Source organism: Strix uralensis, chromosome 9, assembly GCF_047716275.1.
Source record: "Strix uralensis isolate ZFMK-TIS-50842 chromosome 9, bStrUra1, whole genome shotgun sequence".
Classification (NCBI taxonomy): Eukaryota; Metazoa; Chordata; class Aves; order Strigiformes; family Strigidae; genus Strix; species Strix uralensis.
Window position 1 is genome coordinate 27,174,254 of NC_133980.1, and position 25,280 is coordinate 27,199,533.

General features: G+C 40.9%; 1 protein-coding gene across 5 annotated transcripts; it reads left to right on the forward strand.

Moving 5' to 3' along the window:
* The first annotated feature begins 5,849 nt into the window (after window positions 1–5,849).
* On the forward strand, window positions 5,850–23,566 carry IWS1 (interacts with SUPT6H, CTD assembly factor 1). Of its 5 annotated transcripts, XM_074877853.1 has the most exons (15): window positions 5,850–6,034; window positions 6,627–6,742; window positions 12,758–13,472; window positions 14,103–14,298; window positions 14,536–14,593; window positions 14,945–15,045; window positions 15,785–15,935; window positions 17,585–17,667; window positions 17,953–18,082; window positions 19,203–19,320; window positions 20,081–20,192; window positions 20,396–20,452; window positions 20,645–20,756; window positions 21,333–21,491; window positions 23,149–23,287. In XM_074877853.1, exons 1-14 carry the CDS (start codon window positions 6,001–6,003, stop codon window positions 21,459–21,461), a joined length of 2,112 nt encoding a protein of 703 aa, XP_074733954.1. In that variant the 5' UTR covers window positions 5,850–6,000; the 3' UTR covers window positions 21,462–21,491; window positions 23,149–23,287. The 5 variants fall into 5 exon arrangements, with proteins under 5 accessions (XP_074733954.1, XP_074733953.1, XP_074733955.1 ...); XM_074877852.1 differs by lacking the exon at window positions 21,333–21,491 and having other exon boundaries at window positions 23,149–23,566; XM_074877854.1 differs by lacking the exon at window positions 21,333–21,491 and having other exon boundaries at window positions 23,155–23,566.
* Window positions 23,567–25,280: the final 1,714 nt, after the last annotated feature.

Below are 25,280 nucleotides of genomic sequence, written 5' to 3' on the forward strand. Positions count from 1 at the left end.
AGAAATATCTACCCAGAATAAAGAGGGAGTGGTACATGCAAACATGAAGCACAGCCATACTACATCACATCAAAGGTACAGCTAGCTCCGGATCCAGTCTATGATGGCAGTCAAGAATGGACATGTAGGGAGGAGATCCACAGTTTCAACATTTAAAATGCTTAAAATGCCAACTCCCCACTTGCTTGAATGCTTTCTGACAATGCCTGTCTCTCTCTGTTGCTTTTCTTTCCAACATAATGCAGCACCGTCAACAAAATTGCACCCCACAAGATGGGAAATTACCTCTCCTGAAGAAATCTTCACTGTCTGGTTTCTGCAGCTTAGCTCCCTCTTTTTCATAAGCGTTGGAGTAAGAAGGAAAAAGAAGGTGAAACTGGCACTGGTGCCATTAAGGGATCCCTCACTGAGTGCCAGTTCTCTGCAGCACAAAGGAGGAAATGACTGAAGCACGGTTATTTATTACAGGACTTTGCTCCCAGTTCAGCATATATGTCATTTCCTAGTCAGGCATTCCAGTAAGCAGGAAGGCCAATTCTTGCCCGGGTGAACCTTAAACTTCAATCTCTCCACTGTGCCCGAATCCTTTCAGATTTCTGGAAAGCACTCCCAGAGGAACACCCTTTAGCATCTGGTCTTATGCTGCTCCAACACCACTGACTTCCCTGGAATTCTCTTGTTTTCACCAAGATTGTTAGATGAGAGGAAAATCGGGCCCTCATCTCTCATCTCTTCCCTTGGTTTTGCACAGCTTTTTCTGCAAGGCCAGAAGATGCCTATCAGTCCATGTCCTACGTGGATTGTGTTTCACACTACCTAGAGCTCAAAGCAAAATAAACTCATGGTGCTTAACTGAAATTGATGCACACACAGGTATAATGGGACAAAACTTCCTGGGTTTGTTATCATTAATTTATCTCCCAACAAATACTCCGGATGGCCAAGAACTTCCCTCTTGCTTGTTTCTCCACATGTACTCTCAGTAATCCTGTGTCCTTGCATATCCTGTTAAAATCCAGCACTAGATGTGATGTATGGTAAAGAAACAGAAGTGTAGTATATCTGTAGAGAGGCAGATACAGGGTTTCTCCAGCCGGAGCAAGGACCCAGGAATCAGGCACATTTCAACTCTAAGGGTGAGCCCAAAGAACGAGGACAAGATTTTTTCCATCTACTTTAACCCAACCTTTCTTCAGGGCTCTGTACCTAACAGGTTGCTTGCCTCACTATGACTATTCTGTATGCCTTTTAATAAACATGCAAATGTAAATATGCAATAATTTAGTATACCTAATACCCTAATTTTTATTTTCTTGTTTCCTAGGTTCCATGTAGCTGCACTGTATGATGGGAAAGACATGGGAAAAATCCTCCATGTTGGAGACAGATTCCTGGGGCTCCTGCTGTGGTTCCATATCTGAATCAGAGGTAAGCATTCAAGCATGGTAATAAATAGTTGGGAATAATGTGTGTTTAACCACGTTACATATTTGTGTTTTAATAGTAGCCTCCTTACATGAGGTTTTTCTTTAAGTTTTATAGCAAAAATGAAGATACAAGTGGAAAATAGAGCATAGGCCCTCCAGGGCTTGGAGACTTTTAGAGAGAGACAGGAAACCACAAGGAGAGAGGAGAGCTTTCTTAAAGATTCTAACTGTGCAAATCATTCTTACTCTAGGATTTGGCCTCCAAGGAGTTCTTTAGCAGACTTATTTCTGATACAACAGTTTTTAGAAGAAGTCTGTATGCTGTATGTGATTAACAAAATTTCAAGTACTGATTTTATTAGATGAAGGTCAAATATTGGCAAATAAATCAAAGTACATACCTTTCTGCTACAAGGCAGATATCTAAAACCAAAGCTTTTTGTGTAATTAGTCTGCAGGGAAGAAAGTGCCATGCATATTTCTTCAGCAAATGAAACATACCTGCTGAAATTCCAAATGGAGCATTTTGGGGTAGAGAATCTCATTCTAAAAATATATACATTTTTAACACTTGTGACCAAGACGCAGTAGGGGGCTATTTCAGAAAGTACAGTATTTCTGTCCTAGTACAGTACATAAACTCTATGAGATGGAAACACAGAGAACTCGAGGTTCTGAAAGAAAAGCACAACTCATTGTATGGCTTGAAATATGTGTTGTAAGGAAGCTGGATATTAACAGTTAAGTCTAGACATACTCAAGAGCCAGAAAACATAAGCTGAACAAGTAGAGACTTAATATACTGAGTGGAAGCAGTCTAGATGCCTTGTAAAGCACATGTACCTAATAAGAGATGAGTGAGCAGGCGCCTTGCTAAAGGATTCTTCAGAGAAGTGCCTGTGAGTGAGTAGGGGTAGCTCAGGTTTGGGAAGTCACTGAGCTGTGCAAAGGGGGAAAGACAGGAACTTGCCAGGAGCGGGCAACTCTGTTCACTGCTGAAGACGGAGTTTGGCGAGGGACTGTGCAGGGCACAGACAGATTTGTAGTTCTAATTAGGGGTAATCTGTAGTACGGTCTATGCTGACGAGTAATGCACTGAGAAATACAAGAAATTAAAATTGGATAATCCTTGGTGAATTTAATCCTGCTGTTGTTCAGAGCAATAGGTCTGTCCGGATAGACATGTGCTAACAAAACTGCCTCTTCCTGACAGCTTCCTAATTAAGAGACTGATATCAGGATCAAAGGGTTTAATTTGCACATGGTACTACCTCTCACATTTCCTCTCCAGCTAAATCAAAGTGGCCTTGTCATTTCTGCACCCCTGAGTCCTAGATACTAAGCATCATTTTATGTTAACATAGGTTTTTTTTCTGAGGTTTCTGAAGGGAGGTGGATTGGATACAGCAGTTTGCAATTTAAACTGTTCATTCAGAAGCCCTCCTGTCTACACTAACCTCCTTCCCTTCCTCTAAGCAGATTTGTAGCTTTACGTCACTGATGTCTGTTAACTCTGAAAGGCACACTGCAGGGAACAAAGCAAACTAAATTAAGAAGTACATACCAGTAAAGGATTTCCAAGTGCATTCCTTGGTTGTCTTGAGCATTCTGTCCCTCAGGGAAAGGCTTATTTCATTCCAGCCAGTTCATGAGGTTGTACAGAGAGGCAGACTGGTGGGGCTCTGGGATCTGTGTCATTACACACCTTCACACAGGCCAAGTGGGCACTGCTTACTCTGCTTGCTAGAAGGCAGGTCATTGTTCCCCACTGTGCAATCCCATTATGGTCTGAGTGTCGCTCCATCCTTCCTTTTGGGATGCAGCCAAGATGGTATTACAAGAATATATTACAAGGTGGTAAGTGCCAAGTTCTGGCTCATGAGGGACAAAGTGTGTGCGCACACACGTTACCTGCAGAATAGCTGTCAGAATTGATGCCCAATTATTCAGCATTGCTGAGGTGAGGTTGCTTAAGACACAGGTGCACCCTCTCCTGTGCAGTGCACGTGGCATGTCACAACACTAGGCTCAGGGTTAGGAGGTTTTGTTTCAGAAAGATGGGAATTCATAACTGTTAGGAAGGAACCTCTATGCTTTCTTCCACTTTCCAGTAAGTGCAGAAATTCTCTATTCTGTCATCAATGCAGCCTCAGTGCAGCTGGAATTTGGGACAGTGGCTTGCCATCATAACGCTAGCTTTCTTTTAGCATCATACTCTGATCCTGCTTGGAACTTAAGTATGTGATAGACTTCTGTGTTTTCTAGGCACCTTGGTACAATTTCCAGGTACCTTGGTACACATTATTCAATCTTTTTTTTGTTAGTTTGTATTTATGTTTTCCCTTGTCCATTATTTTCTGTTACATTACTCCCAACTCATTTCCTACCTTAGTGCTTTGTCTGCAGAGAACTTCATTTGTTGTGTTGTAATGAGTCACATTAAAGTTGTCATGCTGCCTTCTATTTAGGTAGTTGCAGAAAGCCATTACATTTCTTTATGGAAGTCAGATAAGTGAAACAACGGGAGCCTCCCATCACATACTGGCACGTGTTCCTGCCCCTTCCAGAAAAGACCTCAGTGAAACCCCACACTGCAAAGAGCTAAAAGCAGTAAAAGTCACATAGGAGCAGGAACATGATACCATTAAGAGCGTGATCCTGAGGATCACTAAGGGACCTTTGGGGCTATCTGGAAAAGACCTATAGAGCTGTAAACAAAGAGACATTCTCTATATGTTTTATGTATGCTGCTTTCAGGGGAGAAAGAAGGGTTTTCTGCATTTTTGCTAAGAATATAGGACTGCAATAAATATCTGACTCCACTGCCAATTTCTCCTTCTAAGCGAAATACTGTAGAAGATGTTGAGTAATGACTCAATTCAGAGAGTTCAGCTGTATTTAACACGGTACATTGAACTCCCTGCGTTATAACTGTGCTTGCTGCTGGAGTGTAAGTGTTAGTTTATAATGGCTTAACCTCTCTGCCTCTAAAGTGCCTCTAGCACAGAAGAAATAATGACTCATTTTGACCAGAGTTATCAACTTACTAAATTTTGATGTCACTGAACAAGACCGTAGCATGTAGGATTATAAAAATCACTGTTGTTTAGAAATATCCCAAATGACACTGCCTCAACAGTTTTCTATTTGTCACACATTAACCTGTACCCTCTTAGAAAATGAAGATGTTTTGTTTGCCACGGAACAAAAGAGGCAGGAGACCAGCACAATATTCATTTATTAGGCTTTCTATTTTAAAATGACACATCAATGACAGAAGTCATCCTTAGTAATCCTCTACTGACATATCGTAGGCGTGCCAAATAACTGAATAATGCAACTGCTCGGAGGATAGTTACTAAAACAGAACACAGCAATCTCTGAAAAAGACAGGGATTGTTCTGCCCCAGTGTTTACTCTGGAAGTCAGCAATTACAGGGGAGTTCAGGGCTAACTTTTAGTTGATTCTGAAGGCTAAATCTGGAGGAACCACCCACATATGAACTAGATTGAACTGCAGCTTCAGCTAGGACAGTCAGACCTAAATCTGTCTAGACAACTAGTCCTCAGTTTTCATGACCAGCCTTGGGTCCCCTCTTTGGCCAGCAGCACCATAAAAGCTGTTGGTGCCCATCGCGGCATCCAGAGCCTGAACTCTGGTTTTGTTCTGCTATTTTCTTGTAGAGATTCACATTAATTCTTGCTAACTTGATTTGTAGAGAGCAGATAAATTCACAATTACTTAAATGGTAAAATCTTTCAAGGCAGTAGATGAAACTCTTCATCTGCCATCTTTTGTCAGTATAGGAAGCATTTTTACCAGATGCACCTTTGACCAGCCAAAGGGAGACCTTGGGTAACTCTTGTGTAGTTCAGGGCTGTGGGTTTAAGCAGTCATCTAACATTTTCTGAGGTTTAGTCTCTTGGAAGTTCCCACACAGCTCATACTAGGAAACATCTTTATTAAAATAGCAACCATTTTACACTCCTGTACAGCTGTTCATTTCCCATGTTGATGCACAGGCTCCAAATAGCCTTTTTTCTCAAAGGCTCCTTCAGTATCCCCAGCACTTCAGTTACCAAGCAAAAATCAAACTATTTTCTAGAAGAAAATGCAAAAAAATACTTAGAGGAAAAATAAATGTTTCCTAGTTTGTGGCGGTTAAATCAGACCCTGTATGAAAGCAGTGAACAGCCCCCAGTTTTGCCTCGCTAAAATCTGAGCTTGGTTTCTCCAAACTTTAAGCTGTTGGAAACCGCCTTAACGGCGGGGCGGGGGGGGCGGTGGCCGCGGCCCGGCGCTCCTGCGCGGCGCCTCCTGGCGGCGTCTCCCCCATGAAGCCTCGCGAGAGCTGCCGCCTCCCGGGGCGCGCGGGGGAAGGGGCGGCCGCTCTTAGCGCATGCGCAGAGGCGCCTGCCGGCCGTTCGGGAGAGAGGCGCCATTTTGGGCCTGTGCGAGGCGGGCGGCGGCGGCGCCGGCGCCTGGAGGCGGCGGGCCCTAGCGGCGAGCGCTGCGCTGGGGGCTTCGCCCCGCCGCCGGGCCTCAGCGGGGAGGCGGGGCCGGCGGCCCGCCATGGAGAGCGAGTACTACGGCGGGGACCAGTCAGGTAGCGGCGCGGGAGCGTCCCCTGCGGGAGGGACGCCCGGGGCGCTGGGGCCCTGCGAGGGAGGGTGCTGGGCACAGCGGGGCCCACGGGGATCGCCCTGCCCTGCCCTCCCCTCCCGGTGGCCGCCTCCGGCTCCCGGGGCTCTGTAGCGGCGGCGGAGTCATGCCCGGGACCCCAGCTCGGCGGTCGCTCCGTGGAGGGTGCGCGGGGCCGAGCCGCGCCGCCTCCGCCCCGGCGGTAGTCAGCAGCCGGCTCCGCGGGGGCCTGGGGTGACATCGGCCGTGCCGGGTCCGCTGGCGTGATCGCAGCACAGCCGCCGCCTTATTATTAGTTCGCTGTTGTGATTAGTGTATCAGTCACTGCTTGCGTGCATGTTATAAGCAGTTTTGTGATCTCTTTGGGGGGTGTCTGTGGTGGGTTTGTTCCTGGCCTGCCCAGTAGATACTCTCCGTTTCTCTGTATTAGTGCACTGTTTAGAACGAGTCTGATGGTAGCACTGCCTGGCTCCCTGTTCATCATCACTGTAGGTGCGCAGTTAAACACTGGGAGACGTCACTGAGTTTTACTTTTTCTTTCTGTAACTTTGGCATAGATGATGGTGGAGCTACTCCAGTGCAAGACGAAAGAGATTCAGGATCAGATGTTGAAGATGAAGGAAATGAGCAACATTCGGGATCTGAGAATGGAAGTGTAGGGCACCATTCAGAGGTACTACTGGAACTCTATCTAGAGAAAGATTACTCTTCTATAAATTGTGGTATTTTGTTGTTTTAAAGAGGCATTTTCTTTTAACTGAGACCAACATGTTTATTCAGTTGTTCTTAAGGGTCCTGTCTGGCAAAACTTTACTTCCAGAAAGAAGTGTGTCAGATAATCTCTTGACCAGTAGGTAGGCTAGGGTCTTTTTTGTTTTTCTTCTTAATTGTTATAATACATTCCCTGTTTTGTACTAGAAAAAGTTTAATATTATTATACTCAATTGCAGGAAGATAAACTTTTGGGGTTTGAAATTTTAAGCAATGGATTACAAAGAATTTGGAATTTTACCTCAAATTCTGCATAGTAATACCCCAAATACTGCCGCATAGACTTTCTTACCAAAGAACAAATGCTCTCCCACCTACCATCTTTCCTCTCAGATGTGAGCGTTGACTCTCAAGGCTGTTCTGTGCTGTTTTTCACCTTGTCGTTCACAAAGAAGCAGGTCTCTATGAGGAGCAGGTTAAGGTTCCTAAACGGGATCTGTTCTTCCTCTGAAGTGATTCTTGCTTTGAGAAGCCTACACCATGGAAAGGGTGGTAATGCTTTGATCTGGGGGTTGTATTTGGGGGAGAGTCACTTAACTTGTCAGTTGACTATTTTGGTTGAAAAGGGATTCTGATAAAAGTGAAAATTCCCCTTAGACTTCTAGGAAGGTTTCAGAGTTAATCTTAATTTTGAGAAATTTTTTGTGACTTGAAATAGAATTATATCAGGTCTTACTTGGAAGAAATAATTTTGGCCTGTAAATTCATGTCTTCTGTCAGCAAAGTTATGTTATGGAGAACTTTCTCTGATACTCATAAAAACCGTAATCTGAGCCATTCCATTCTGTTCTGTATATTTTGTTACATTTTGTGGAGAGATCAGGATTGATTCTGACTGGATCTTCAGTGGTTATACATTTTTATCACATGCATTTTAAGCAATTTCATGCACTAGCAGGCTGATGTGTCAAAAGGTTGAACTCTGCTGTGGTATAACTTGCAATGTTTTTTTTCTTCTATACTCTATTGAATTCATACTTCCCTCAGAGTTAGAAAGTAGGTGAAGTTTGTATAAAATGAAGGTTCTTCCCCTGTATTTGAATGTAAAGTAGATTTGAAATTTTTTTTAAAGGTTTTGATACTTACAATGGAATAAATTGATTGGGTGTCAGGCAGCAAATGTGATGATCAGGATTTCAGCATGGGAGAAATAACTTTCTTTTAAAGGGATTTAGTACTTCTGTTTTAATGAAAAAAATGGTGATTAGTGCATGGAGAGTCATGTTGCTGCTACAATAGTATTAAGTGTTTTCTGCTGTGCATGAAAACTTGGTCATTTGTTCTTATTCCTGTGAGATTTTAGTTTTACTTACTGTGGCAAAGTAGTTGGAAATCTGACCTAAAGAACAGGTAGTTGGCTATTACTTATATCTTCAGCAAGTCTTTTTCAGGTTATATATCCAGAAAGTACTAGGATGTATTATCATTGTTAACTGATCCTCTTTATGTGCCTGTGTTATTTCAAGGGCTTTGTTCTGTGATGGCTGTTGATTATTCCTCTGTAGATAAAACACTTCAGAAAGTCCATTTAAAAAAAAAAAAAGAAAAAAGAAAAAAAAGACATAAACCACCTGTCTGTCCAGTAGCAAATGTGAACCTTCAAGCCTTAGTGCTTTATTTGATTCAGTTCAAATCATAAACGTTTGAGTGTTTTGTTTTGGTATGAAGTCTTACGTTCTTAGCTTTGCCTACATCAAATTCAAAATGCAATATTGCGGAGCAGCTGTCTCTGAAAGGAGTAACTTTCAGTGATTTATCATATTATTTACCCTGTATTCTCTCATCCTCTTATTTCCTTCATCTTTAGGAATATGTGGGAGGAATGACACTCAAAGGTAATAAAACCTTTGAGACAGCCTAATCAGTTAAGTCTATTTAATTACTATTTCGTCTCTAATTTAGAACTCAGATGTAAAGAACTGAAGTTTTAAACTTTCAAACTTTTTTTTCAGGTTCTTAACTTTAAAGAAAAGGGGAATCCTGAGGAATTACTTATGTAGGTCTCAGGTATGTGGGTTTTTCTTTTCCACAATTCTTTTCTGGCTTTCCTTCCCCCAATCCCACTTTATCTATAAATGTTCTCCTTGATGTCCTTACCAATTCTGCTTTAGACAAATAGAATTAGATAACACATAGTTTTAGTACAGTAATGAATATGAAATCATGTTTACAGTGTTTGTACAAGTCAGGTTCATATGGAAATCTTTAATGACTTAGGTTCTTACACTTTTACCAAGTCGCTGCTGTCTTCATTAATTAAGTTATGGTTTGACTGTGACTGTTAACAAACATCTACAAATACCTTACATTTCTGAAAAAAGAGAAACTTGCTGATCTGCCTATGATGGTTGTGTATGCCTTAGTTTAACAATTGTCATTCATGAGATTGTACAGGATGGGTCAATTTTGTTGAACTTACTAAATTATCACAGTAGTACCTCTTAAAAGTGGCTGCATGTTGATCCAATAAACTACTTGCTAACTGAAATTTTTATGTAGATGAATAACACTGTAAATTTGATTTTGATGTATTCTTTAATTTATACTGTACTAAAGCCTCATGTTATAGAATTCTTTCAGTTAAAAAAAAAGGACATCTCAATTAAAATGTTTATAGATAAAGAGGAGGAAGAAAAGAAAGCAAAGGAATTAGAGAAAAATGCAGTAGCAATTACCTGAGACCTACTTGTTTTTGAGGATGTCTGGTCCTTTCTTTTAATTAAGTATTTGGAAAAGGAAAAATAGAAAACTCCAAAGTTACATACTTGATTTCTTTGAAAACATCTTTTTAGAGACGAACTAGTAAAAAAAAAAAAAAAGAAGGGGTGGAGTGGTGGGGAGACCATCCTACAGTTTAGTCATCTTACTGTAAAGTTGCATGCACTTCTTATATCAAGTATATTCCAAACCATTGACAGATTCACTAATTGTATTCAGAAGACCTTTGCACTGATGGCTGTGGACAGGGTCTGTCTGTTCTGTGTAGGCTCTGAGTGAGTCAGCTCTGTCTCAGCTCTGCTTTAGAAGATGCTCAGTTATGTTACTGTGCTGGGTCTGAGGTAGTGTGTGTCATCTCTGCGAGGCTTCCTGACTTGACTAATGTAACCGTGTGCTTCTTGGCTTAGCTCTGCTTGAGCTTTCCAGACTCAGGACTAGAGTAGATAGTGCCTGTCTGCCCAGGCCGTGTAGGGGCACCTGCATTATCTAAGTGGTTCTTCTGTAGGGGATTGTATCCCAGTGGAGTTTAGCTGCTGTAGCCACTGGGCTTTTGTGGCGCAGAGCCCTGTGCAATCACAGTGTGAGCTAACAGCGTGCGTGTCTGCTCTCCCTCTCCAAACACCTTCATTCTCAAGAGTGAATGTCAGTAACAGGTTAGATTCAGTATGTTGTAAAGTGCCTCAGTAATAATGCTGTGTAATTGTAATGACTTCTTACCAAGTATTTTGCATTGGAAGTTCCTTGTAATTTAGTAACGTATTCTGAATAGGTGGATATATAACCTACAGCCACACTTCCAACCTTAGAAACATTTAAGAGTCATTATTGATTCCAGTTGTTTTTTAGTTTTGTTTAGTTGTTCACCAAAGACTTTCTAGACTGACAGTCCTGAAGGTGATGAACCTAATAGTTTAAACAGGAGTATTTGTATTGTTGTCTTTGGTTTTGTTTAGCAAAATCCCTTATTACTGCTGACATGATTATCAGTACCTGTTCAGCATTAGTCACCTGAAATCAAGACAAGACAGACATACCCACCAAAAATTAAATGATAGGAAAATAAGGATTAAAGAATTTCTGTTATAATCAATTTCAGGGTAGACCTCTGCATTTCAGTATTTCTCAATGACCTTAACTGTAAGACTGCTGTAAAATCTGTTTCCTGTTCTGTTTGCAGCTGCAGTTTTCTATAATCTTAGTAGAATCAGAGAAAATACATCACATACCCATGTGGTTAGTTTATGTGGGACATACTGGGCAGGAGAAAGCATTTGAATTATTTTTTTTGTAAGAAAGAAAAGAAGTAAATAAAATCCCGTAACAAGCTGAGAGCAGTTGAGTGCCTGTATGGTCTTCCTCAGCTGTGCATCTTCAATCCTGTAACTTCTTAATCTTCATATTTAATTCTTTAAAATTCCAAATTCAGGTTTTAACAGAACTGTGTTTCTTTTCTTTAAGGAGAAATGAGAAATACTGAATAATACCACCAGCCTGATTCAAAAGACTAGCATTGCTGTAGAACAGGGACAAGCAATAGAGAGAAAACCACTCAGATTATCACAGCAGCTGTTTCATAGCTAGCATTAAGTAACATGGAAATACTGAAGTTGTATTTGAAGAGTATGTTTTAAAATTACATGTCCTCATATTTTTCTGTTGTGCAGTAACTTTCTGTTAGTGATTCTGCAGTATTTAGAAGTTACTACTTTATCGAGTGCTAGCCAAGAGAATGAATGTAAGGTCTAAAATCTTAAAAAACAATGTTATTTACCACTTAGTGTAATTCTGGAGGGAGTAGTTCCTAAAAGCAATTAAAACTAATTTTATTGAAAATTTCTTCTTAATCATATATTTTAAAGATTAATGGTATTGTTTGTTTGTAGGTGTAGGATAGATACACCTGCATTATTTTGTATGGCTCTGAATATGGGAGTAGAATGACTATAGAAAATAAAAATAGCTAGAAAGTTTGTCTTTCCAAGGAAACTAAATTGCTGACAAAAAAGATTTGGAAGCTCCAGAACATACAGGTCTTAAAGTATCTCCTAGAACTATAAACACTGAGTTTGTAAATATGCTAGTGGAAGAAGTCAATAGCTGAGACAAAACCATCTCTGAGGAAAGCCTGGCTGAAGAGCGGAGTTCAGTATGTAGAAAAGAAGTTCCTTCTACAATATTGTTCTTTTCAGTTGAAAATGGGATTATTGTGACAGTGACTGTGAGAAGTGTACTGAGTTAATGAAATGAGTGTGCAAGAGTCTAATTTTGTTTTCTATGGTAAAAGCAGTTGAGATTTTTTTTCCCCAAGTAGAAATTAGATGTAGGAAAGATAAAACAAGATGTCAGTAATGATACTGACAGGTAGCTTGTGAAAAGTTTTCTGAAAATGGAGTGTGTGGCTTGGTATTTTTTGTCATCTCGAAAAAGACATAAAGGATTGTGTTTCAATTCTGGAGTTTTAACTTATGCACAAATATACTGATCTTCTTGTCTCGGGTGTCTGGATAGGCATGGGAGCTGTCGGCTTATGGGAGAGAAGCGTTGAATCTGTTCTTACGTTCTTACATATTGAAACACAAAACTTGTTAACCATAATACTCTGAAACTTTATTCCTGGTTTTTGGTAGGCTTTTGGTCTTGACATGTTCTTAAGTAAGTTTCCTTGGCAAAGAAGGAAAGGGCACAAGCTCTCTTGAGCATCACTTGGGAAGTGATGCATGTGCAGTTTCAGCAAAATGTATTTCATGCCAAAAACATCCTGAGATTGAGATTTTAAGAAAAAGAAAGTGACAAGTGCAAGATACTGTTTCTTGCCTTACTAGTGGGAATTTGGGCTAAACCACGTTGAAGGCCTGACTTTTTAAACTAAAACCACTATGGATTTACCCTTGAGGAACTGGACCCTTCTTAGACACGTTTATTTGAGTGTTTTTTACATTGTTACCATTTCCAAAATATGATTGAGCTGCAGTGTGTACAGATTTCTGTTGATCTCATACTATTTTACTTGACCTGAAGTATTTGATAGTCCTTTGATGTAAATTGTCTAATAATTATTTCTGTATAGAAAGTATTCCAGTTTGCACTACCTTGGGTAATCAAATTGGAAAAAGGGCAAGCAAAAATTCAGAACAGTTTTTGTTTACTTTTTAAGATGGTTTTTTGCTTAGTTGCCTGAGATTTTTTTTTTCTCTTTCAGAATGAACACAGTGATGGAGAAGATGATGGGCAAATGGGAGAGCCTCATATGACAGACTCTGAAAATGAAGATATCCCAAGGCAAAAAGACAGTGACTCAGATAATGAGGAGCCTCCAAATCACAATGTAAGTGATTCAGACAATGAAGCAGCTCATGGAGGGAAAGACAGTGATTCTGATACTGAGGACCATCCAAATCGGCATTTAAGTGACTCTGAAAATGAAGATGCCTTAAATCATCGAGCAAGTGACTCTGAAAATGGAGAACCTCACAGGGATCACAGTAGTGACTTTGAAAATGAGGACTCACACAAACAGCTGGCCAGCGACTCGGAGAGCGAGGAGCTCCACAAGCAGCCGGCCAGTGACTCAGAGAGCGAGGAGCTCCACAAGCAGCCGGCCAGTGACTCGGAGAGCGAGGAGCTCCGCAAACAGCCGGCCAGTGACTCGGAGAGTGAGGATGTTTCCAGGCACAAACAAGAAATAGAGTCTGAGGATAGTGATGGAGAGGACAGGAAGGAGGAAGTGCAGAATGATTCTCATCATTCAGATAATGAACATGTAAGGGAAGGATTTCAGGGCTCTGACAGTGAAGAGGAAGCACCTAAGAGACGAAAAATATCGGACAGTGATGAGGAAGAGAAAGAGGAGGAGAAGACAGTGAAGAGAAAAACCGCCATCCTTTCTGACAGTGAGGATGACAATGAGAAAACACGTAAGGAACTATAGTGTGAAAATAAAAATGCGATGTGACAAGCAATAGTGTTAGAGTTAAATAATTGTTTTTATGTGAAGAAGGCATCCAAGATAAATATGAAACCATAAAGCAAATTTGGTTTTAGAGCACAACTGCATATGTAGAGGCTATTGTTCTAACTGCATTTCTGTGTGAATGTATATCTAATATTTCTGAGTAATAAGTGGGTCTGATAGCAGTAAAAGAGAAGACTGCAGTGATCTTGCTTTATACTGGCATCTGTTGTTGTGTTGATTATTCCTGTTAGCCATTTTTTCCTTTGATGTTATTTCTCTAGTCATTTTTTCCTTTGATGTTATTTCTCTAGTAATTTTTTCCTCTGTTTTTTTTTTCATATACTGGGAGTGAGAGTCAGTTTTGAAATTAGAAGGTTTTATGGTTAGGTGTGGTATATGGAAACTTCATTTACTGATTGAATAAAACATATTTTAGAATAGATATGGCTTTTAAGAAATGACAGTGATTTTGTGTAGGAAGGCTAGTCAGCTTTCCACTTGTCCAGTTGAATTTGAGAGAATAGTTTTTTTGAGAGTGCCAGTTGTTGCCTCTCTTCTTAGTGCGTGTAGTAATGCTCCTTTCTGTTGGCAGCTGCAAAAAAAGTGCGAATTCTTTCTGATGTCGAAGAATCAGATAGTGATGCTGCTTCAGAGAAATCTGACAAGAGGAAGAAAAACATTGTATCAGATAGTGAGGAAGAAGAAGAAGAAAGAAAAGAGAATGCTGGGAAGAAAAAAGAAGAGAAAGATCTGTTTGGCAGTGACAGTGAATCTGGAAATGAACAAGAGTAAGTGCTTCTGGGAATATGAATTCCTTCAGGGTTGCAGATAGTGAGACTGATCGTGAATGGATGAATCCCAACCAGAGAATGATTGTCCACCTTCACTGGTGGTGTGAAGAGGAAGGTCAGTAGTAGGTGGCGGAATGAAAGGTGGATCTCCACACACTTACTAGAAATTTTGCAGAGAATGCAGTTCTCACTGTTGCAGTCTTAAATAGATAAAAGTTACTGTTACCTTCACAGGAACCTGATTGCAGATATATTTGGAGAATCTGGTGATGAGGAAGAAGAGGAATTTACAGTAAGTTTTATTGTGCATGTCTCTTGTTCAGTTGCTAGATCTGTTCTTCATGGGAAGGTCCTCCAGAATGACTCTGAGTTTAAACTCATGTTCAAGGATATGCTGTATCAGGAGGGAAGCTTTGTATCTGCTGGACTCATGGGGTAGCCTTTGGGTTAAATGACATCCACAGCTCTTTTGTTGGGAGAGTTATTGGTGTGAAAGTCACAGGTGGAATTAGGAAGCTTTTGTTCCTCGTTCTTCTAGATCTTCTGCAGACTTATCTGAAGCTTTTTGAGTATCAGTGTCAGGTGCCTGAGCAGATGCTCAGTCTTAATCCATACACTGATTTGCACTGTCTTTACCCATCAGGGTTTTAACCAGGAAGATTTGGAAGAAGAGAAAGGTGATGCAGACATGAAGGAGACAGCAGATGAATCGGACTCTGATGACAACATCAAAAGAGGAAAGCAGTAAGTCAATGTGTTACGTACTCATTTGTAAATAGCAAATGCAATATTTTAGTAAAAGGGCTCTTCCAAAGACTGGCTAGACTTCTTAATTAAGAAAGGCACAAGACTGTTTCTACAAAAAGGGTGTTCTCTTAAACTATAACAGGTGGTCCTCTCTCAGCTTGTACAGTTTAGTCACTTGGCAGTCCAGAGCAGATAACCTATGCTGCTGCTTCAGAGAACAGTATTTCATGGTTCACATCAAAACCCGAGGGAAATATTAATATCTAATCAAGCAAGCATCTAACTCTACTTCTAGCAGTTCGGCATGGGAGTCACAGGTGTGCCTCTCTGTTGATGGAAGGGATAAGGTGTATGGCAAGACTTGCTGTCAGCATGTCTCCTGTTTCCTTTCTGTCTGCTCCAGTAGCATCAGAGCAGCGTATTGCAGGTACAGGAAAGCTAAATCTTTATCAGCCTCAGTGACAGCATGTTTTGGGTATTACATGTGGGCACGTTAGCTATTCAGCAGGGTCTTGCAGACTTCTGAGGGCATTTCAGAGCCATTGGAGCCCTTTGCTAGTTTTCCAGTTTGTATACTGAGGATAACTAATTACCTTACAGGGACATTGAGACACAATGCTTGTAGATTTATTGGAGATTTTTTGAAAGGTTATGCTACAGAAACACAAAATTCCTTCCTACAAAGACAGTAAGATCAACCCTCTTCTGACCATCGGCAAACTCTCTTGCGTTTCAGTATGGACTTTATGTCAGATTTTGACATGATGCTGCAACGAAAGAAGAGTATGAGTGGCAAGCGTAGACGAAACCGTGATGGTGGAACTTTTATTAGTGATGCAGATGATGTGGTCAGTGCTATGATTGTGAAGATGAATGAAGCTGCTGAGGTGAGTGTTCTAGGCTCTGAAGACTCCTTAAAATCCAGTTCCATTCTATGGGAAAATCTTGTGATCAGTAAAATACAGAAATCTGGCTGGTACTCAGGAGGAGTAATATATATGCTCTGGAAAGCTTCCAATATCTAAATAACTGTTTAAATGTTATTTTGCTGCTCTGAATGAAAACATCTATTCTGTTGAAATTTGGAGAAAATATTAGTTAACTTGCTAAACTTTGATCAGCTGAGATCAAATGTCCTATAAAAAGGGATGTATACATGTTCTGTAAGCTACATGAGTACATCAAACACTGAGAAAGGGACTATGTTTTAATTTCATTCTAGAATTACTAGCATATGTAGTACTTCAGAGTTTGTTCCTGAGAAGAACCCTTTTCTAAACTGTTTGAATGACAGTACTGTGGTAAATAATGGTAGAGCAGCAAAGTTATGGGAAGTTCTGCCTTTTTTGAAGAGTCATGTTCAATATGTTACTGTGCAAGGTTTATTGGGGTCTTGCCTTTTGTCAGTTTTCTTCTGTTCTAGTTTCGTTGGACTAGCAATCAAATTAACAAACAGTACTGCAGAACTCATTAAAACCAATTGGGGGGAATGTACAGAACCTTAGAAAGAGGAATCTTACAAATAACAATAAAAAAAGAATCTTCCCGAGAAGAAAAGGATGATGTGTTTGGGGATGAAGGACAGAGTGAGATAGCAATCTGGGAGACAACTGAGACTTTCTTGTCAACAACTTTATTGGACAATTACTATTTTATTATTGGACAAATATTATTTTAAGACTTTCTTGGACAAGATGATAGCCAAATGTTTCAAATGAAGCCATAAAGTTTGAAATGCTGGAGAGAAGGAAGAGCTGAGCTTCGGTATTGTGGTGTCTTAGTCCTCTAGCATGTGCCTGTCAAACCATTCTGGGGCATGAAGAGGGGAAGGGCCTTATAAGAATCTCCTCCCCTGCAGTAAAAAAAACACTGGACAGAAAGAGCCTTTGGTGGATTAAGATGAGTGGAAAGGAATTACCACAGCAGGACGTAAATCTGTAGGTTGTAATGGGCCTTTTTGGTACAGGAGCCCAAGTACTGAACAGATAGTGACATTGTGGCCTCAGCTGATAGTTGCTTTGAAACCCAGACTTTGTTTTAGCACATGGTGCACATTTTTGTGCTCTTATGTTGCTTGCACCGTGCTTCATCCTAAACCTCTAGGTTATCCAGTTAAATTCTTAGCTGAAGTGAATATACACATTCTCACTTCCCATCGGTTTGGTTAGCTACATTTCTGTTGTTCAGGTGAGATTTTACTAACAAAGTTTCTAGGTTATCTGTGCATAGCTAGCATGGAGAACTCTGCAGACCTCCAGTTTATTGTAGTCAACCTAAATCATGAAGTATTAAAAACCCATGATAGGGGAAGTCTCCTAATGTGATGCTTTTAAGGAAAATGTTGGCTAAGGTGGGGACCTTTTTTAAGAGAAGTCATCTTGAGGCTGTGGGAAGATGGAGCAGGGTCTAAAGGTATAATCCTGCCAAAGTTGCACTTCTCAGTCAATAGACTAATCTTTTTCCTGTAAATGTTGTAAAGGATGGGAGTTGTAGATTTCTTCTGATTAACTTGTGCTGATTCTTCAACTCCCTACAGGAGGATCGACAGCTGAATACACAAAAGAAACCAGCACTAAAGAAATTAACTTTGCTACCAACTGTAGTTATGCATCTTAAAAAGTGAGTTGTCATTCTTCCAGTTAATTATCATCTTGGGCAATATTGGGTATTTGGTAGATTTCATGGCATGACATTACAGTTGTACTGAGTATGCAGTGAAACACTTTTTTTCTTCCAAGTAAATGCTGGAGCTAGGTGGCCTCAAAAACCTAAAATGCTATGTAATTTTACCTGTTAATTTAACACGAAACAAACTCAAATGCACTTGTGCTGAAGGAGCATCACATCTTAAGATTTTGATGTATTATATGACTTTATGGCTTCTCTTCACTTTAAACTTTCTAGGCAGGACCTGAAAGAAACTTTCATTGATAGTGGTGTTATGTCTGCCATCAAAGAGTGGCTTTCTCCTCTTCCAGACCGAAGTCTGCCAGCACTAAAGATACGAGAGGAGCTTCTGAAGATCCTGCAAGAGGTTTGAAACTTGACTTTTAACCATATTTGACTTGTGGCTTCGCTGTGGTTCTACAGTCATGTGCTTTAGCTTTACAGTCATGTACTGCAGCTGCTACCAATGGACTGTGCTGTGAAATACACAAGGAAGCAAACTGCAAAACAGATGTATTTGTTTAAAAGTTGCATCATTTCAATGAGTTATGTTGTAGATGTGCTGTCTAGCTGAACAAAATTTGGCTAGGGAAATTCAGGCACTTAATTATTGTTATGAGAATTTTGCCCATGCTCAAAACAAAGCAAATAGCTTTGCCAGCAGCAGGCCAGAAGACATTTCTGAGAGTCTCAGGTGAACTACAGATGTGAAGTTCTCTACCCTCTCAGGGAGTTAAGTGCTGTAGCATTTCTAGATTCTTGATAAATCTAAACTGCTTAGTCACTTACCTTCCCTTGTTCTCAGTGGCTCATACACTGTGCTTGGTCACTTTCTTTGCTGTGTTCATAAACAAGCGTGGCGTAGTCTTGATAGTGAAATAGAAGTTAAATTTTTCTTGAAGCACAACTAGCTGGCTTTATTTGACTGAAGCTCTAGAACTATTTCTCCTTGCTAAGAATTTGCAAGAGTTCTGCCTGAATTTAGATTATTTGGCCCTGTGTGCCTGTTTCAGGTTTATGTGCAGAGTTCAGTGAAGAGTCATTTGCTGTGTATCCTGGAGTTTTTACTCTCTCATTGTCCCTTCTCTCTTCCGGCCTATTAAAGTGTGCAGTGCACTAGAAAGTCCGTCATACTCAGAGCAGACTTCTAGCATTTGTAGCTAAGCTGATTACTTGAATGCTTTTGTTACATAGGTTTTTATCTTTCTAAAGTGAATGCTTTGAAGCCAGTAACTCAATTCTTGGGTAAAATAAGCAAAAGAGCATTTGGAGTAGATAGTTCTGGAAACTTAATTTTGTGTATAAAACCCAAGAATGTTAGGCAAATTTCTAGCTTTTGGTGTTTTAACCACTTCCTAGTGGGGCAATGAAAAATGCTGGGTTTTTTCCAAGCTTATTGTGAAGGTGGGTTTTGGTTTTTTGCAAAGTTTGATGACACCATTAATGTTCAGACATAATTTCTTGCTATTTTCTGACTTACCCTGCAGCTACCCAGTGTGAGCCAAGAGACCCTGAAGCACAGTGGCATTGGACGAGCTGTGATGTACCTCTACAAACACCCCAAAGAGTCGAGACCTAACAAGGATATGGCAGGGAAGCTAATCAGTATGTCAACCTCCCTTTGCCTTGGCGTCAGTGAGATTTCACTGATAATTTCTGCATCAGTCTTTCAGTTGCATGGTTTTTGCTGTCGTCGGTAGTAGAATAAATTCTGTGATGTAGGAATCTCGCTAATCTGTTTCACCGCTTTGCTTGTAGAGCTCTTAACAAATGCTGTTACCTTAACTTCTGTGTACACCTTTTCCTGTTTCTTTCATTCTTGTTCTAAACCAGAGGATGGCATTTATTTTGCCCAGATTCTCTCTTGGCTAGTTGTGCAGACCTCATGTGTGCATTACAGAGGCAGGAAGGTGCTGCCAGAAGACTCTTTATTCCATGGACTTTAGAGAGCTCTTGGATGACTTGAAGGTTTACTTCTTAAACAGGTGTAGTCCATGTGTAGTGCATTCCATCCTGAATGACTGCAAACTGATTATAAACTTAGGTTCTTTAGGAACTATTTTGCATATTTCTAAAAAAGCGTTCACTGTGGTGTGCAGCAGTTCCTGACACTAAGTATTCTAAGAGCATGGGTTGATTCTAAAAGAGCAGAGCAAGACACTTTATGGATGAAAGCTCTTTCCTGCTGTCCACAAGGCTGGATTTCCCTGAAATACTAAGGGCTCAAATATTATTTGTTTGGTTGAAAGGAAGTGTAAATACTTGCTAGAAACTTTGACAGCTGTATTTCATTACCGGAGTGGTTTGGAAATAGCCTCCAAAGGCCTAGCATTTGTTAACCAATTATTTTTTTAAAAAAAAATAGATGAATGGTCTCGACCCATCTTTGGTCTTACCTCAAACTACAAAGGCATGACAAGAGAAGAGAGGGAGCAGAGAGATTTGGAACAGATGCCTCAGCGAAGGAGATTGAGCAGGTAGGAGTAGCAGGCAGAAACACGAAATCCTTCTTTCTTTCTAAGACTCCATCAAGAAAAGCAGTGGTGTGTAAATATTAAGGGAAATAAAAGGATAATAACTTAGGACCTCTCTCCTTTCTTTTACCACACTTGACTGTCTTTTTAAAATTACTATCTTTCTCTGTGTATAGATGCCTAAAAAAATTTTATTTTTCTTGTAGCTCTGGTGGTCAGACTCCTCGCAGGGACCTGGAGAAAGTGTTAACCGGAGAGGAAAAGTAGGTTGAATTTTTTTTAAAATTTTAATTAGAAAAAAGTATTTCAGTGGCGTTAACTATATGCAATTTGTTTTGAGGTTTTAGAGGCAACAGTTAAGCAGTGTGTTTCAGAGGTGGATCACGCTATATTGCTTGTACAAGATCTGTCTCAGTTGGTCACCTCTTTTTTTTTTTTTTTTTCCCCCTCTCCAGGGCTCTTAGGCCCGGAGACCCCGGGTTCTGTGCCCGTGCAAGGGTGCCCATGCCCTCCAACAAGGACTATGTGGTCAGGCCGAAGTGGAATGTGGAGATGGAGTCCTCCAGGGTAAGCACTAGCACTCTCCCTAGTGACTCTGCACCTCAGCTCTCTCTGATTAAGCCTGGGAATGTGGCACCTTATTGCCATGGTTACTGTACAATATGGTAGTTCCTTTAAGTGCCTCTTCTAATTGGAGTAGACAGTAAGTTCTGTTCTCAAGTGGGCTGTTTTAAGCTCATGAAATACTTCTACTTGGGTATCGTTGCTTCTCTAACCCAAAAGATTTTCATGTTAACTGTTCCAGAGTTTCTCTAGGGTGAGCATCTGGTTACAGACCTCTTACTTAAGAGCATTTTGAACTAAAGCTGCAATTCATTAAGTGTCACTGATATTTTTATACCTCTCCCACTTTTGGTATCATGTTCTTCTGATAATACTCCAGTTTGGGAATACTTCGAGGTTTTGGCAAACGTTAACAGCTTCAGTAGAGGCCTTTGCCTTGCTTTATTTTGTTCGCCCATCTACCTTGTACAGTTCAGTTTAAAAGCAGAGTACATGGTAGAACACATGTAAGAAGTAATAATTACTGTGCTTTCTGCTGTTATCTCTCCTTCTGTGCATTAATTGAGATATTGTTTCTAGCCCGGGACTATTAAGAGAGGTATTAGTCGCTTGGAAAAACACAAGAGACGGTTTGCTGAACAGAAACGACTCAGCAAAGTGCATCGGGCCATCAAGTTCAGCATTGAAGGCAACAGGATGCCCCTGTAGCCATGACACTGCCTTCCCCAAGTTTGAGAGGTATCCCTCGAGGGAGGTGTGAACAGTGCATGTGCTTCAGCTGTTGGCAGTTTGCACATACAGGAAAGGAATGTGTGCACCCTAACTTAAACTTGGAAAACTCTCCTCGTATTCTCTCATGTCTGTACTGTGACCTAAAAGGTAACTTGTACAGGAAAAAATAGGCTGTAGCACATAACATCTGCCGTGATATCTGTCTTGACAGCTTCAGGGTACCCAAATGCCAGGTCTTACATGAAAATACCTGCACTCAAAAAGAGCTGTGCCCCACCTGTGCTTTTGAATGCTGTCCTGACATAATTAGGTTCTCCAGGTTTACCTGACCTGGCACACAGGAGCTCTTAGCCCCTAGTGCAGGACCTCACGTCACTGTACACCAGCACCTGTGGTGTACAAAGTAAGGTATTGTCACACCTCTTCCAAGGAAGCGGAGTGATGTGAGCTTTAGGGGTGGTGGACAGGAGGCAGGGAAGGAGACCTCTGCAGACCAGCGGGAGGAGAATCCCCGGCTGTGAGTGGCAGGTGGAGGGAGATCAGTCAATGACATGTGTCAGTGCAGGAATTGTTTTGACAATTTCCAGTCTGTATTTCGGTTCTGTGAGCAGGGCTGCCACAGACTGAATGCTGGCAGGAAGAGGCTAGCACAAATGGTAGATGATAACTGTTGAGTTTAAGCTTCATGTTTATTTGTTTAAAAAAAAAAAAGTGATATTCCAGATATAATTTCAATGAATAGTGAACAGTTCTATGAATAAAGTTTATTTAAAATCAGTGCCTCAGGAGCACCTTAGTGATGGGAACCAGAGGTTCAGTTTCTAATAGATTGTTTTTGTTAGATATTAAGTAGCACGTTCTGGGTATCTCGTTTCTCCCAAACTTAAAATGTGTCAAGTTCCCATCATTTATTGTTTCTGTCTAGTTAGGGGAAATTGCTTTCTAGGAAATAATGGCTACGGACTGGGAGGTCCTTGCTGTTTTGTTTGTCTTTGGCACTTCTTTACAGAATCACTGTATTTAATCTGTGTAAAATAATTACTGTCCAGTTTTTCATTTGCAGTTAAAATACAGAGGTGAAATGCAATAACTCTTCTAATAACTTGTATGGTCAGCTGAAGCATTTCTTTTGCTTCCCCCTGCACCCTCTTTTTCCCAGTAATCTCTTGCTTTATAAGTACTAATCAGTGACCTTTACAATAAATTGCAGTTTGGAATTGATATGTCAACTCAGCCTGCTGCACTTACAGCATATGCATCTCTAAAAGTCTTCCCCCCACAGGAAGCCTCTATGTACAACACCATAGTGCAGTGTATTTCTGTCACTAAGCTCCAGCCAATACAGACACAAAAACTACTATTCCAAACTGTATATTCAGCCGGCCTGTGAACAGCTAACATGGTTATTAATCCCTGTGATGTGGAAGCTTTACTGTGTGATGTCTGTGAGTGCGACTACCACCGTTTCTGTGCTGCATATATTGGGGGAACCATTTTATCCACTCTGTGGGGAGTGAATGTGTGCACAGACACACCCCCCCAGTTGGAACCAGTGGCTTCATCAGCTCCCTCTTGCAGGTTTAACCTTGCATGCCTCACTTTTCTTGAAACTCTGGGACGTCTGCTTTTTTTTCAGTGGTAATTATTAGTTTTATTTTTTAAGTTCCAGGGGACCTCTAAGAAAGGGGTGAGTCGACTGGACAAACAGATGCGGAAATTCACAGATATCAGGAAAAAAAGCAGATCGGCCCATGCAGTGAAAATCAGCATTGAGGGCAATAAGATGCCATTGTGACCCTTCACAGAATACCCCATGAGCTCTGCTGTAAGACAATACACCCATAGACTCTTTGGAGACCTTTAAATTTTTTAACAACTTGTTTGGTTTTTTTTTTTTTTTTTTAGTGAATCTTTTAAATTGTTGGTTCAGGTTCTGGTATAAGATGTTGTCCGAGGACTGTGAATATGGGGACTTCTTTCTCCTGATTGTATTTAAACTTGCTCTGTTGTGTCCTTTGTACAGATCACGTATTTGTTGTATTCCAACACTTTAGACAATAAAACATCTTCTGTTTTTTCGGGGGGCTGTCTGTTGATTGCTCAGAAGAATGTATGTGTGGACCACCTGGTGTGTGGGAAAGCTTCCAGTTCTTAGTTTTCTGTTTATCATTGTCTGTTTCCTCTTTATTCAGGGCTTTATTAATCAGTTGTTCTGGCTTTGGAGATCTAGATGTATTGGTTTTGATTAGAAATACTGAGCATCTTCTACTGAAAGGATTTAATTTTTCATGAAAGCGTGATGCAAAGTTCAAGAGAAGACCAGCAGACCGACCACTAAGAATTCCAGTAGCGTCCAGCTGAAACACTTGCTGTGAGACAGCTGTATGTCACTGCTGCTCACCCTCCATGGATGGCAGAGCCTCCGGTGGTGATGCTATGGAGAACAAAGGGCGGCAGCTGATGGGTTTCTCTGAGCCAGGTGGTAAATAGGTTATTTCTGAAGTAAGCCAGACTTTGGAATCAAGGTTAGTGAGACTGCTCGAGCAGACCGAGTATCAGCTTGCTGGACACTTCTTCTTTGGGTGCTCAGTGCAGCACCTAGATTGGCTGTGGGGAGCCTTTGCTGCAGGGCTTGAGACTGCTGGGACTTCACTTTGTAGAGTTGAAAGCCATGCACATTTTTTTTCTTTTGCTTTGGTATTTGGGTAGCTCTGTAGTGCCCTAGTGACTTTCTGAAAGGCTTATTCTATAATGGGCAGGTTCCTGTCTGTGTTAGGGGGATAATGCTCCTATTTCTTTGTCCCTGGTGCTAAAAAAAGCAGAGCAACACTCTGTACCTCTGCTTCTTTACCTCTGAAAATGTTTTGCTCTGCTGAGCTTGCCTACAAGAAGACTCCTCTCCTTATGTGGATGACTGGCAGTTGGGATTTCGGGAGGAAAGTTGCCTTCGTTCCAGAGGAGCACAGCCGCTTTGCTGTGATGTGTGCGCTGCAGTTCTGTGAAGTCTCTGCAGTGGGGATCTTGTTGTCGGCCGACTTGGAGGCGCTCGGTACCTCTGGTGTCTGCTGGTACTGGGAACGGGGAGCATGTGAGTACCTCAATGGTCACGTGTTAAATACACTCCTGGGAGACTGAAGGGGACTGACAGTAACATAAAGCTGTATGCTGGGACACAAACCTGAAGCAAAAACTGAAGGAGGATGCCTGCGCTGGATGGAGCCTACTAAAGGAATTCTGCCAGTAAGACTACCTCACCTTCTTGTGCCAGGTACTTGTGACACAGTAACCAACTGCAGGTGTGTGTGTTTAGCATGCTGAGAGTTTCAAGGGTTTGGGGTTGTTTTCCATTTTTAATTAAGAATTTATTGAAAGATTAATTCCTTACTGTCATATTGACAACTATGTGAAAAATAAGTGAACAGTGTAGAGCTGTTTATACCCAGGTGGCCCTGAAAGTCTCTGGGTTAGGATGGGCTTCCCCCCCTGCCTCCCATTTTTTTTTTTTTTTGTGGTTCTGTTACTCAGTCCAGTATTGCAGCCATGGGGCACTGTGGGCTCCTTTTAAATCCTAAGAAATACTTCCTTAAACTACTGACCCTGGTGGTTATGTGTAGTCCTAATAAATACAGTTTCTTGCCATCAAAATTAGTCATAATAGCTGTTACATGTTCACTGAGGCAAACAAAAAGGTTCTATTGCTTGTCAAACAGTAATAATGGACTTTTCTAAGGCTCTGAACAAAGCTGAGGACAAGAACCACTTGTCAGTGTGAGTGCTGGTTTGGGTTTTTTTTAA